Here is a 15045-nt window from a genome sequence, read left to right as displayed (position 1 = left end):
GTAGGTGTGATATTGCAGTTGTGTTGAAGGCATGGAATGGTTTTTCATGGGTGGCGAAGGGTATCCCTCGTGGATGGCATAGCTGTGCAAGGTATGCCAGCTGGACCACATGTGATACCTTTGGAGAACGACGGGGATGGCTTTTTCTTTCATACCAACACATTTACTAACACCTCCCATGTACCTGGCCTTGAGCAGTGACTCAGGTGGGCCTTACCCGACCTGCTATGGGCTGTGAATTGGAAGTGAGCATTGCAGAAGGAATTTTGCATGTGTACACGACCTCACATTTCTGGAGCATTTGAACAGGGCGAGCTACATGTGTCCTTGTCTCATGTCATCGTCAGAGGACAATCAGGTAGATGCTGTTACACTCCCTGTTTCCTGGATGAGCAAACTGAGGAACAGAGAGGGCAAGACATGTCCAAGACCACACATGGGGCAAGGGGCAGGGTGGGGTCACTGCTTCCATCAGAGAGCTCACCAGGTGGACTACGTGTCCAGGGGGCACTCTAGGGTAATCAACTCACTTGCAATATTGTGGGTGACCTAGTTCTTTTTCTTTTTTCTTGAGACAGAGTCTCGCTGTGTCGCCCAGACTGGAGTGCAGTGGCGCGATCTCAGCTCACTGCAAACTCCGCCTCCCAGGTTCATGCCATTCTCCTGCCTCAGCCTCCCGAGAGTAACTGGGACTACAGGCACCTGTCACAATGCCCGGCTAATTTTTTTGTATTTTTAGTAGACATGGGGTTTCACTGTGGTAGCCAGGATGGTCTCGATCTCCTGACCTTGTGATCCACCCGCCACGGCCTCCCAAAGTGCTGGGATTACATGTGTGAGCCACCACATCCGGCCTTGTCCGCAGAAATTTTTAAGAACTAGGTCATCCATGGCCGGGAGCGGTGGCTCACGCCTGTAATCCCAGTACTTTGGGAGGCCGAGGCAGGTGGATCACTTGAGGTCGGGGGTTCGAGACCAGCCTGACCAACATGGTGAAAACCTGTCTCTACTAAAAATACAAAATTAGCTGGGCGTGGTGGTGCATGCCTGTAATCCCAGCTACTCAGGAGGCTGAGGCAGGAGAATTGCTTGACTGGGAGGCAGAGGTTGCAGTGAGCCAAGATCATGCCACTGCACTCCAGCCTGGGCAACAAGAGTAAAACTCTGTCTCTAAACAAACAAACAAAAATGTCTGCAGATGGCCAGGCGCAGTGGCTCATGGCCTACAATCCTAGCACTTCCTAGCACTTTGAGAGGCTGAGGCAGGAGGTTCTTTTGAACCCAGGAGTTTGAGACCAGCCTGGGCAACATGGAAAAATCCCATCTCTTCAAAAAATACAAAAAATTGGCCTAGTATGGTGGAGCAGGCCTGTAATTTCAGCTACCTGGGAGTCTGAGGTGGGAGGATGGGTTGAGCCCAGGAGTTCGAGGCTGCAGTGAGCCAAGATCATGCCACTGCACTCCCGCCTAAGTGACAGAGTGAGACCTTGCCTCAAAGAAAAAAAAAGAAAAAAAGGCCAAGCGCAGTGGCTTACGCCTGTAAAACCAGCACTTTGGGAGGCCGAGGCGGACGGATCATGAGGTCAGGAGATTGAGACCATCCTGGCTAACACGGTGAAACCCCGTCTCTATTAAAAATACAAAAAATTAGCCGGGTGTGGTGGCACGCGCCTGTAACCCCAGCTACTTGGGAGGCTGAGGCAGGAGAATCTCTTGGACCCAGGAGGCGGAGGCTGCAGCGAGCCTGAGATTGTGCCACCCAGCCTGGGCGACAGAGTGGGACTCCATCTCAAAAAAAAAAAAAGAAAAGAAAATGGAAGGCTGGGCTTGGTGGCTCACGCTTGTAATCCTAGCACTTCAGGAGGCCCAGACAAGGAGGATCAGTTTGAATTCAGGAGGTCGAGGGTGCAGTGAGCCATGATGGCGCCATTGCACTCCAGCCTGGACAACACAGCAAGACCCCTCAAAAAAAAAAAATAGGAAAATGAAGCTGGACTGCACCATCGCTCAAGGCCTGTGGGGATGTAGGATTTTATCCTATTAAAAGTATTAATCTCATAAGAAAAAGTTTACCAGCTCCTCCTCCACCTACCGGTCCAGCACCTTCCCTGGGTGGAAGTCCCATCATCCCACCCTAAGGGATGCCCTATAGGTCCAACTCAGCTTCCAACGCGCGCGCCTCGTTTACATAGCCACGCCCACCCTCCCCAGCCCGCGGCCGGGCCTACCCACCCACGTGTTTCGCGCCGGATCCGCCCCTCCACGCCCTCTCTGCGGCTTTCCACAGAAGCCAAAGACGGAAGACTGTAGAGATCTCATAAATAATGCATCACGTCAGCGGCTGTCGGGGCGGGGCTTTGACGCGCCTGGCTGAGTCAGGGTTATGTATAATACTATGGAGGTGGGGCCTGGAGGGGTGCGCGTGTTGAGGCGGAGTTCGTTCACGGAAGTGGCCGCCTCTAGGGCCTGAAGAGGCGGGGCTATCAGTGCCTTATGAATTTGCAACAACTTGGGGCGTTGACTGTGGGCCTTGTGGGGCCCGCAGGGGGCGTGGCCAGGCGCGTCTCCTGAATAATGCAGTACGCTGCCTGGCGGTACGCCGGCGACTGTTGGCTTCGTGGGACTCTGGGGGGCGTGGCCAGCCGCGTCTCATGAATAATGCAGCACGTCAGCGGGCGGCGGGGCGGGGCGTGGCCGGCGCGTCGGCGCTGGAGCCGGGAAGGGGGCGCGGGGGAGAGATGGTCGCAAGATGGCGGCGCTGAAGGAGGCTAGGAGCTACGGGCTGTCGTGCGGGCGGGTTAGCGACGGCAGCAAGGTGTCGGTGTTCCACGTGAAGCTCACCGACAGTGCCCTGAGGGCCTTCGAGAGCTACCGCGCCAGACAGGTGAGTGGCATGGCGCCCGGCGCGCCAGTGGGGAACGTCGGGGCGCGGGCCGGCCTCGCGCGCCCCTCACTGAGGAGTCCGGGCTCGGAGACGCTGGGTCTGTGGTGCTGCTCGCGGGTCCCTGGCCCGGCAGGGCGCGGAGTGGGCGCCCGTCCGGCCTGGAGCGCTGAGAACCGCGTTCCTTCTCAGCACTAGGAGGCAATACAGGCGGGCGGCCCGGGGCTGCTGAGGAGCCCAGACTCGCGCGCCGGGCCGGGAGGGCGTCGGTGTAGGCACCTGGCGGCGTACGGGGCCTTTCTGGCCTGCCCCGCACCTGAGCAGGATCCAGTTTGCGCACCTGGCGGCGGGGCGAGGAGGCGGTGGGCCGCACGGTCTCGGCACCGTGATAGGGGGAAGGTGGGGGCTTTTCCATCTGGGGCCCGGGTAGGGCCGTTGGTGGGGGTGACTGTGTCTGTCCTCATGGGAAGCAACGATCGTTTGTGTGCCTGGCAGGGGGTGGTCAGCGGGGCACTTGTGGGGGCCTGTTCTGTCTGGGTGGGAGGCTGTTTGCAGCTGGGGGCCGGCTTTGACGCGTTCCGATGAAGCCCCTCAGGTTGGGCCACGTTGGTTCTTGGGACAGGGAGTTTGGGCAGAAACTGACAGCTTGTCCCAGCTTTCTGCTCCCCTTCCCCTTACACCCTGTCTCTCCGTACACCCTTGGAGAGTGGAAGTGTTGGGGGCGGCTGTGATGTTTTCCTCAGGGCACATGTAGGGGTATCCCTGCCACCCGGGAGGAAACTCTGGCTACCACATCTGGCCGCTGACTCTGGAACTTCTCAGAGGCAGATTTGGGCCCATCTGGGGGAAGTTTGAGGCGTTTCGGTTCTGCCACCTGGCTGGTGGTGGGGAGGGGAGGCTGCCGTGTATGTTCTCTTGGGCCTGACTTTGGGGCGCATCTGGGGCCGTGGTCAGAAACCTGCCTTTTTCATTTCTGTTTGTGTCATGGGCCCCCCCCCGCCCCGCGTCTGTGCTGGGTCAGAAGTTGCAGATGACCAGTGGTCACGTCCCGAGGGGAAGTGGTTTAGGAACCTTGTAACTCCTTATCTGGAAATTGGGGGCTTCATAGCCCTAAAGGGAGTGGGGGTGGGTCTAGTCTGAGACTCAGAGAGCCCTGTTCCCTGCATGTGTGTGTTTGTGTATACTGGTGATGGTGGTGGTGGGGGGGTGCCGCGGGCGGGTGAGGAGGGAGACTAACTAGGAAGGAATGTGGCTTTCTTCCTGCCCCGAACTTGTTCAGCTCCATTAGCTAAGCCGAGAATTTCTTCCCCTGTTTGGTTTCCACTGCTCTCCCGGTGCCCACCCCTTCCGTGCTTCTTTCCCATGTCTTTGGGTAATTTCCTCCCTGTCCTGGTGTCTCAGTTTTCCCCTTCATAGAATGAAGATTTCATTTTTTTCGGAAGAGCAAGTTTGCACCTTGTCAAAAAGACTCCCCAAGATGAGGCTAAGGCGCCCCTGCAGGTGAGGAGGAGATGGTGGCAGCGACAGCAGCTACTGGCCCGTGACCAGCCAGAGCCTCTCTTCCTGGTAGAATTCTGGCCCTGGGTCTTTTTCCCTGAGCGATTCTGACTTGTCCTGCAGGAAGGCAGGCTTTCCTAGAAACAGCTGGGGGAGAGATCATGAGTCATGTAACTACGATGGACTTGGTACCTGGTCACCACTGTCTTCTGCGCTTTGGGAACCAGGAGCTCCGCCTTCTCTCTGATGCTGCTCTTGCTTGCTTCAGTACAGAAGATCTGCCTGTGTGTCCACCTCATGCTGTCACACAGCTATTTTTACTTTAGGGTATTGGTTACATCCCCTCTCTAAGCTGGATCTTCCTCATGTTAGGGTGAAGGTTACTGTGGACTGTTACTCTCGGAGCCCAGCTGTGTAGGGCAGTGTGTTGACCAGCCAGGAGGGGCTCCCTAGAAGAACTTCTCCAAGCCATCCAGAGCAACTTGGCTGGCTGGATTATATTTTGGGGTGATTCAAACTCGGGTTTTTCTCAAAAAGCTGTCTGGTAATTTAAGTGGCTTGGCCACTTTCTGTCTTTTTTTTTTTTTTTGAGATGGAGTCTTGCTCTGTCGCCCAGGCTGGAGTGCAATGGCCAGATCTCAGCTCACTGCAAGCTCCGCCTCCTGGGTTTACGCCATTCTCCTGCCTCAGCCTCCCGAGTAGCTGGGACTACAGGCGCCCGCCACCTCGCCCGGCTAGTTTTTTTTTTTGTATTTTTTAGTAGAGACGGGTTTCACCGTGTTAGCCAGGATGGTCTCGATCTTCTGACCTCGTGATCCGCCCGCCTCGGCCTCCCAAAGTGCTGGGATTACAGGGTTGAGCCACCGCGCCCGGCCTTTTTTTTTGTTGTTTTGTTTTTTGAGACGGAGTCTCGCTCTGTCGCCCAGGCTGGAGTGCAGTGGCGCGATCTCGGCTCACTGCAAGCTCCGCCTCCTGGGTTTACGCCATTCTCCTGCCTCCTGAGTAGCTGGGACTACAGGCGCCCGCCACCGCGCCCGGCTAATTTTTTGTATTTTTAGTAGAGACGGGGTTTCACCGTGGTCTCGATCTCCTGACCTTGTGATCCACCCGCCTCGGCCTCCCAAAGTGCTGGGATTACAGGCGTGAGCCACCGCGCCCGGCCAAGAGTTTTCTATTCCCCATGCTGTGGTTACATAGTTTGCCAATTGCAACTTCTGGAGAGGGCTTTTATTTTTAGCTGTTTTTTTTTTTTTTTTTTTTTTTTGAGACGGAGTCTTGCTCTGTCGCCCAGGCTGGAGTGTAGTGGCAAGATCTCAGCTCACTGCAAGCTCCGCCTCCCGGGTTCACACCATTCTCCTGCCTCAGCCTCCCCAGCAGCTGGGACTACAGGCACATACCACCAGCCCCGACTAATTTTTTGTATTTTTCGTAGAGGTGGGTTTCACCGTGTTAGCCAGGATGGTCTTGATCTCCTGACCTTGTAATATGCCCTCCTCGGCCTCCCAAAGTGCTGGGATTACAGGCGTGAGTCACTATGCCCGGCCAATTTTTGTTTTTAATTACGAAGAGGCTTTTACAAATTCAGGTGTGGCAGGGGCTAGAAGGGAACTTGTTGTGGAACTTTCTCTTTGGCTCCTAGGAGCAGGTAATCCTAGCTCTGGGAACAGCCCAGGTAGAAGCCCTCCTGTTTTCTCTCCCCAGAGGGCTTTGGTGTTGACTTGGTAGCCAGCTGGAGCAGCATGGTGGAAGGTAAAGGCGCAGCAATACCCGTAGCTGCTGGCCTTCTCATTCTACCTTGGACTTCATGCAGTTTTTCTTTCCTTTTTTTTTTTTTTTGAGACAGGATCTTGCCCTGTTGCCCAAGCTGGATTGCAGTGGTGTAATCTCAGCTCACTGCAACCTCCACCTCCCGGGTTCAAGTGATTCTTCTGCCTCAGCCTCCCAAGTAGCTGGGACTACAGGCACACACCACCATGCCTGGCTAATTTTTGTATTTTTAGTAGAGGTGGGGTTTTACCATGTTGGTCTGGATGGTCTCAAACTCCTGACCCCTCAAGTGATCCACCTGCCTCAGCCTCCCAAAGTGCTGGGATTATAGGCCCGAGTCGCTACGCTGGGCCCTTTTTTTTTTTTTTTCTTTTTTTTTTTTTAGAGGCGGGGTTTTGCTCTGTTGCCCAGGCTGGAGTGCAGTGACGTGATCATAGCTCACTGCAGCCTCGAACTTCCAGGCTCAAGCCAGCCTCAGTCTTCTGAGTAGCTGGGGGCCACAGGTGTGTACCACTGCCCCAGCTAAGTTTTAAATTTTTTTGTAGAGACAGGGTCTCACTATGTTGCCAAGGCTTGTTTCAAACTCTGGGGCTTAAGTGATTTCCCTGCCTGCCTCAGCCTCCCAAAGTGCTGGAATTACAAGAGTGAGCCATCGTGCCTGGCCTAGTTTTGTTGTTGTTGTTGTTTTTTGAGACAGAGTTTCACTCTTGTTGCCAGGCTGGAGTGTAATGGCGTTATCTCGGCTCACTGCAACCTCAACCTCCCAAGTAGCTGAGCTCACAGGCATGCGCCACCGTGGTCTGCAAATTTTGTATTTTTAGTCGAGACAGGGTTTTATCTTGTTGGTCAGTCTGGTCTTAAACTCCTCACCTCAGGTGATCCTCCTGCCTTGGCCTCCCAAAGTGCTGGCATTACAGGAGTGAGCCATCGTGTCTGGTCTAGTTTTTCTCTTTCTTTTCTTTTCTTCTTCTTTTTTTTTTTGAGACAGGGTCTTACTCTTGTCACCTAGGCTGGAATACAGTGGTGTGATCATAGCTCACTGCAGCCTCCAACTCCCAGGCTTAAGTGATCTTCCCACCTCAGCTGCCCAGAGTGCTGGGACTACAGGCATGAACCATTGTGCCTGGCCCAGTTTTTTTCTTTCTCTTTTAATCCCAGCACTTTGGGAGGCTGAGGCGGGAGGATCCCTTGAGGTCAGGAGTTTGAGACCAGCCTGGCCAATGTGGTGAAAACCTGTCTCTACTAAAAATACAAAAAAATTAGCCAGGCATGGTGATGCGTGCCTGTAATCCCAACTGCTTGGGAGGCTGAGGCAGGAGAATCTGGGAGATGGAGGTTGCAGTGAACCGAGATCGCACCACTGCACTCCAGCCTGGGTGACAGAGGGAGACTCTGTGTCAGAAAACAAAATGACGGCCAGGCACGGTGGCTCACGCCTGTAATCCCAGCACTTTGGGAGGCCGAGGCAGGCGGATCACGAGGTCAGGAGATTGAGACCGTCCTGGCTAACACAGTGAAGCCCTGTCTGTACTAAAAAAATATAAAAAATTAGCCAGGTGTGGTGGTGGGTGCCTGTAGTCCCAGTTACTGGGGAGGCTAAGGCAGAATGACAGGAACCTGGGAGGCCGAGCTTGCAGTGAGCCGAGATCGCACCACTGCACTCCAGCCTGGGCGACAGAGCGAGACTCTGTCTCAAAAAAATAAAAAGAAAAAAGAAAACAAAACGAAACGTTCATGGTTGTGAGGTGGCTGTTCTTGTGGATCTCCCGGTTTGCTCTGATGAGTGATTTCTGGGAGAGGGGAGAGTGGAAGCATGGACACACCCCTTCCTTCCAATACAGTGTCACTCACCTGCGTGGGGAAGTAACCTCTGGTCACTCTGAGGAAGTAACCCTCCCAGGGGCACTTGGGTTGTAGTTCATCATTAGGGGTTTGCATGGGCTCTGTTGCTGAATAACCTCTTCTGGATCACAAGCTCCTTGGTGGAGAGGAGCACCCTGTTCAAAAAAAATTGAGGGCCCAGGAAGGGCTTCATAAGGCCTAGGGATTAGAGCCTCTCTCTATTTGAATCTCAGCTCTACCTGCTTCCTGAGGCCATGGGTGAGTGCCTGACCCTCCCATCTCCGAATCCTTTTCAGAACTGGGGTCAGCAGTATTTGACCTGCTCCCTCAAGTTCCAGATCCTTCTCTCAGGGCTGTGAGGATCCTGGTGCCTGACCCTTTCTGAGTTCCAGATTCTCTTCCTTTTGGGAGGAGAATAACCTGACCCCTCTTGTCCTCTGAGCCCTTAGTGAACATACCCAGAGCTGGCTCCTGGGGGGCTGGTCCCTGCCTGGAGGTTCATACAGCGCCGGTGGGAGACTCTGGATCACTAATCTAACCCAATAGGATTGAGCCTCTGGTCAGTGCACATGGCTCGGGGTCCGGATACCCACTAGTGATTGAGATGGGCCCTTCATGTCATGAGCTGACATTCTAGTGGCAGGAGACAGAGAATTCATGAACAGGAAGGATGGCACAGAAATTAGCAAGAGGAACTCGCTGTTGGTCAACGTTAGTGATGGTGAGGGGTACAGGTGGGGCAGTCAGTGGGTGCTTCCAGCAGGTGACACGGAGCTGCAGTCTGCTGGGGGAAGGGTCCCAGGCATGGCTGGCATGCTCTCCCAGGGAAGGGTATGAAGGGAGTGGAGGTAGAGAGGTGCTGGGCCTCAGGCCTGTCACCAGTACTGGGCGCTTCTGGGTGGCCCTGGAGCTGTGCTGGGGGCTACTGTCTGCTGCTAAGTGGGTGGGCTGCATGGATGTCATCCTCGGCACTGGTGGCAGGAGGAGCCTTACTTTAGCCTGTGATCCATTCCCACAGCAGGGCCCCAGAGGCCCAACTTGTCTTCCCTTCCCGGTGGGCACCCCCCTTGGTTCTGAGCAGGGCAGTTTCTTGCCAGCCCTGCCTGCTTTTCAGAGAAGGCCTTTTTTAGAGACCTAGTGCTAGTGCTGCCCCTCTTGGCCCTGGGCTAGACCCCCATCCCTTCCCATGGGTGCACATCATCTTGACTACTTGCCGGGAGAGCAAGTTTTATGGTCCCCTTTCATGACAGGGACAGATGTGGCTCTGAGGGGTGGCATCACCTGTCTGAGGGCACTCGGCTGTCCTCACTGGCCCATACCGTCTCTTGAGTGCCCACGCCAAGCTCTCATGTGAGGTTGCAGGGGGCTTGAGCTGAAGGGGACGCAGCTCTGAAGGGGAGTCACGCTGGGGTCCTGAGCCCCGCTTAAATACAACATTCCGCGTCCCCAAGAGGCTCGAAGCTTGGTGACATGAGTGACTGAGGAGATTCCTCCAGTTGCTGGCTGTGCTGTACCCCTTCCCCCAAGAAAGTGGAAAGGTGATGGACACCTACACCTGTGGAGGGTGCCCCACCCCACCAGTGCTGGCTGTGCCACCCACGGTACTGTATTTCATCACCCGTCTTCCCTGTGGTGGGAGCAATTCCTGTTTCTCAGGTGAGGATATGGGTGGAGATTTGGGAAGAGGCTGAATCACCAGGCGGGATCTCCCAGCTGAGAAGTAGCTGAGAACCCAGAATCCGGGTGTCATGGCCTGGGCTCTTCCACCTCTAAGGGCTATGGCCACTGGATGGACTGAGGTGGAGCAGGTGGGCTGCCAGGGGGCATCAGGAGTGGCCCACTGGTGCACCGGGGTATGGTTTGCCGCTGTATTTCAAGGTGAGCATTTGGTGGTTCTAGGTGGGTTCTTCCAGAAGGTGCTAGAAGAGGACAAGCCAGCTTGAGTCTGTGGGCCCAAGCTGGTGGTTTCTGCAGGAGGCAGGCAAGAGTGTGTGTGAGGGACCGAGCTCTGCCCTCGGCACTGTGACCCTTGACTGTGCTTCCAGCTGGTTGCCGTGGCTGTGATTGTGTGTAAACAGCAGGCAGCGCTCACTCGGAAACCCACCCCTCTGTTGACTCACGGCCAAGGCCAGAGTTCGTCACCTTTGAAGCAGTTTTGACATCACACCCGGATTGTGACATCCCGCCCGGGAGACCTTGAGGGAGGAACCCGCCAGCCTGACAAGATTGCTTCTGTGTTCCACGTAGCCCTGGGCTCGAAGCAGCTGCCCAGGGAAGAGACCCTAGTTTTCAGAGGTCTGCTTCTTAGGGGGCATCAGCCTTGTTTAAGGCACCTGGCAGGGCACAGACTTGTGATTGATACTGAACCTTTTGGGGTTGGCCTCTTCTGTGTCCTTTGTTTTAGGGCCTTGCTTCCCGTTGTGCTTTCTGCCTTGATGAATTAAGTTGTCACACTTTCTCCTTGGTCTCTGAATCTCATGAACAGGGTTGTCTTCAGTCTCACCTATGTAGTCAGCCACGGAGTCCAAAGGGACACGCAGAACAATGCATCCAAATGGCCTGTGACCTGCAGATGCAGTGAATGACAGAGATGGCCATGACGTGGTTATTTTGTCTCTTCGCTTTTTATTTCTTTTTAAAATTTTATTTTATTTTATTTTTTGAGACAGAGTTTCACTCTTGTTGCCCAGGCTGGAGTGCAATGGCGCGATCTTGGCTCACTGCAAACTCCGCCTCCCAGGTTTAAGCGATTCTCCCGCCTCAGCCTCCCGAGTAGCTGGGATTACAGGCATGCCATGCACCAACACGCCTGGCTAATCGTTTTGTATTTTTTTTTTTTTTTTTTGAGACGGAGTCTCGCTCTGTCGCCCAGGCTGGAGTGCAGTGGCCGGATCTCAGCTCACTGCAAGCTCCGCCTCCCGGGTTCACGCCATTCTCCTGCCTCAGCCTCCCGAGTAGCTGGGACTACAGGCGCCCGCCACCGCGCCCGGCTAATTTTTTGTATTTTTTTTTAGTAGAGACAGGGTTTCACTATGGTCTCGATCTCCTGACCTCGTGATCCGCCCACCTCAGCCTCCCAAAGTGCTGGGATTACAGGCGTGAGCCACCGCGCCCGGCTTCGTTTTATATTTTTAATAGAGACAGTGTTTCTCCATGTGGTCAGGCTCGTCTCAGGCCTCAGGCGATCTGGCCTCAGGCGATCTGCTGATCTTGGCCTCCCAAAGTGCTGGGATTACAAGCGCGAGCCACCGTGCCCGGCCGTCACTTTGCTTTTTAATGAAAAAAGCTGGTATCCAAAAAAACCATCCGCAGGGAGACTATTCCCCCAGATAAAAGCGTCCTGGAGACCTCCCACCTCCTTCTGACCTGGCAGTGGGCCCCGGAGTCTGATGCTAATTATATCTTCCAGGGCTGGACCCTCCTGGCCAAGTGGAGACACAGCTCCTGGCTGAGGCAGCCAGGCCAGCAGATGTGTTTGTGACTCCTGCAACCCTCTGAAGGGATGGGGCTTCGAGTTCTGGTCAAGTTTGTGGAATCACTGAACTGTTTTTTTGTTTTGTTTTGTTTTTGAGACGGAGTCTTGCTCTGTCACCCAGGCTGGAGTGCAGTGGTGCGATCTCGGCTCACTGCAACCTTCGCCTCCCGGGTTCACGCCATTCTCCTGCCTCAGCCTCTTGCGTAGCTGGGACTACAGGCACACACCACCATGCCCGGCTAAATTTTTGTGTTTTTAGTAGAAACGGGGTTTCACCGTGTTAGCCAGGATGGTCTCGATTTCCTGACCTTGTGATCCGCCTACCTTGGCCTCCCAAAGTGCTGGGATTACAGGCGTGAACCACCGGGCCTGGCCTGAACTCCTATTTTAAAAGCAACCTGTGAAGTTTTTTTTTTTTCTTTCTTTTTTTCTTTCTTTTTTTTTTTTTTTGTTGAGACAGAGTCTCCCTGTGTCGCCCAGACTGGAGTGCAGTGGCTGGATCTCAGCTCACTGCAAGCTCCGCCTCCCGGGTTCACGCCATTCTCCTGCCTCAGCCTCCCGAGTAGCTGGGACTACAGGCGTCCGCCACCTCGCCCGGCTAGTTTTTGTATTTTTTAGTAGAGACGGGGTTTCACCGTGTTAGCCAGGATGGTCTCGATCTCCTGACCTTGTGATCCGCCCGTCTCGGCCTCCCAAAGTGCTGGGATTACAGGCTTGAGCCACCGCGCCCGGCCAGTTTTTTGTATTTTTAGTAGAGACAGAGTTTCACCATGCTGGCCAGGCTGACCTCAAACTCCTGGCCTCAAGTGATCCATCCGCCTTGGCCTCCCAAAGTGCTGAGATTACAGGTGTGAGCCATCAGAGACGGGGAGAGGGGAGAGGGGAAAGCATTGACCTGTGTCTCCATCTGTGCTTACCCTGGAGACCTGAGATCGGGCCCCTCTATCCAGAGTAGGCTGATTGGAGGGCGCCTGTGGGCCAAGGGGACGAGTTGGGGTAGCCACCCCATCACATTGTCCTTCCTTCAGAAGGGTGACTCCCCACCAGGAACCCAAAGGGCTTGGGGTGGCCTCTTCTCCTCCCACAGGCCTGAGGAGGATAAGCTGGATTGGTAAGTTCCCTTTTCCTTTCCTAAAACAGTGATTTTTGGGGGGACATTCAGCTTCCTGCTATGGATCTTGTAGCCCCCCCACCTGGAAGGAGTGACCTTAGGGTCTCAGTGAGGCACTGTGATGATGAGGATGCCTGCTTAATTGCATCAGGGTGCCTGGTTCACAGGACCTCCAACCTGGCTGCTGTGGGGAAGGGCCCTGGTGGATGCTCCTGCTCACAGCTTCTCTGAAATATTCCCGAGATCTTGAGGGGAATTTGGGCTGTGTCCACCTCATGTTTGCTCCATTTCCCCATGGAATTAGTGGTAGAGGTGTCTCACAGGGTCTCTTTTTGTGTCCTCAAGGAAACTGAAGCCTATAAGGTCTGCCTAGGGTCACTGCCATAGTTGCCTATCCCCACAACAAGGTTTGCTGCCTTGTTAGGACACGGACAAAGTGGGCTGTGGTGTGATCTTTTTCAGCAGCAACCCTGGAGACTATAGCATGTTGGTAAACTGTGGCCAAAGGGCCAGCTCTGGCCTGCCACTTGTTTTTGTAAAGAAAGTGTTAATTGGGACACAGCTGCCCACTTGCTTACCTGTAATTTATAGCTGCTCTTGCCCTGTGACGGCAGCCAAGGCTGCAACTGTCTAGCTCACAAAGCCTGAAATACCGACTCTTTGGCCCTTCACAAAAGAAGCTTGCTGGCCGCTTGTCTAGGCTGTCCAGCTGGGTGTGTAGGCTGTCCAGCTGGGTGTGTGGTAGGAAGACTTGATGTGTACTGGAACCACTGTCCTGGGGCCAGGCTCAGGCCTTGGGCTCCCAGGCCCCTGTGCAGTGCCAAGCAGCCCTGTGAAGCCTTGCTGTTGGCCAAAGCCCATTGAGACTTTGGAGGATCCTTTTGTTCTGGCCCCTTTATTTCACTAATAGGACATCTAGAAGATAATGGCTAACTTGAGGTCACACAGTTAGTGCATATGATGTCAAACCTTGAACTTGAGGGCATCCACTCTGGGACAGGCTACCGTCTTGGCTGCTGACTCCTGTATTGTATTTTATTATTTTTATTTTATTTTATTTTACTTTATTTTAATTTTAATTTTTTAGAGAGAGGGTCTTGCTGTGCTGCCCAGGCTGGAGTGTAGTGGTGTGATCATAGCTCACTGCAGTCTCTAATTCCTGGCCTCAAGTGATCCTCACGCCTTGGCCTCCCTAAGTGCTATAGGTGTGAGCCACCACACTCAGCTGTGACTCCTATTTTGATCTCATGCAAACTCAAAATGTTTCTCAGCCTGCATGGGAGTCCCTGGGTTTTCCAGGAGTTTTTCTCAGCAACTGCGTCAGTCCTGACATAGCTTCCAGTGGGAACTGGTCTCTTTATTTGTGACCTGTATGTGACCTTTGGAATTGAAAACAAAACACAGTCATGCGCAGCCTGGATGGGAAGGGCTGGCTGTGTGTCCCTCGTGGAGTTGGAAGCAGCTGCCGCATGGAGGCAGCACCAGCCTGTTGCATCCTCATCTCTGGGGATGGAGCTGGGGGTCAGGCGTCTGCCTCCAGATGGGTAGTGGGGCCTGCAGAACCTGTGTCTGATTCTAGTTGAGCTCTGAATGCAGTCCCTGAGCTTCAGCTGCGTGGCTGTGCAGTGGGGCACAACCTACACAGTGCAATCTCCTACACAGAGGGATTGTACCCAGTGGGGGTTCAGCTGCCTCCGGGAGTGTTTCTCGTGTAGGAAGCTGGAGGGATGAAGCCCCTGCCCTCACATGGCCCACTGCTTCGCAGCAGGGAGGTACACCATAAACCAGGAACAGCCAGATCATGGTGGCTTCAGACTGGCTCGGTGTGCAGTGGTGTTGGACTTGGGCAGGCAGGCATCTCCCTCCACAGAAGCAAGCTTACCCTGGGCTGGGGAGACGTAGGAGACCCTTGCAGAACTTTCTTAGCTTGGGGCAAGTGCCGTGTGCAGATTAGATTCTTTGTTAGATATCAGTGGCCTGAAAGACTCAGAGGAGGACTTCTTGGGCAGTTCTCTGCCAAGGGGCTGTGGGTCTGTGGCCAGGCTCTGGCAGCGGACTTGGCCTGTTTTCACTCTTCTTATCTGGGGATGTTATCTCTCCCTTTTCAGAGTTGGGTGTGACCCTTGAACTGCCACAGGCCAGGCACAGACCGTGCAGGGAGGTGTCTGAGGGCAGGGACCGGGTGCAGCTAGAAGAGCATGTTCCTTCCTCTCCTGGTGGCACTATTTTTGGAGTTGGATGCTCACAGACGCCTGCTTGTTCCAGTGAAATGTGCTCAGCTCACACTGGATCTGGCAAGTGGGAGAGGACAGCCAGTGCTGGCAGCCTGTGTCCAGCTCATCTCCAGGCTGCCCTGGCTCTCTTACCTGTGCACAGGGTCCTGCTGGTCGAGGGCAATGTGCCTGGAGCCACATGACCCCATGATGTAGGAATCGCTTCCATCTTGTAGGCCAGCTCCTTGTAGATAGGAAG

General features: G+C 54.4%; 1 protein-coding gene across 1 annotated transcript in view; it reads left to right on the top strand.

Moving 5' to 3' along the window:
* Positions 1 to 2689: 2689 nt before the first annotated feature.
* The window catches only part of LOC105486748 (elongation factor for RNA polymerase II), an 84836-nt gene continuing 72480 nt past the window's right edge, over positions 2690 to 15045 (top strand). Inside the window, exon 1 of the mRNA XM_011749833.3 lies at positions 2690 to 2884. Coding sequence (XP_011748135.1) covers positions 2750 to 2884 — 135 coding nt within the window. The 5' untranslated portion in view covers positions 2690 to 2749. The remainder of the gene's footprint in view (positions 2885 to 15045) is intronic.

The sequence above is a fragment of the Macaca nemestrina genome, chromosome 20 (assembly GCF_043159975.1).
Source record: "Macaca nemestrina isolate mMacNem1 chromosome 20, mMacNem.hap1, whole genome shotgun sequence".
NCBI lineage: Eukaryota > Metazoa > Chordata > Mammalia > Primates > Cercopithecidae > Macaca > Macaca nemestrina.
This window is presented reverse-complemented; position numbering and strand designations above follow the sequence as displayed.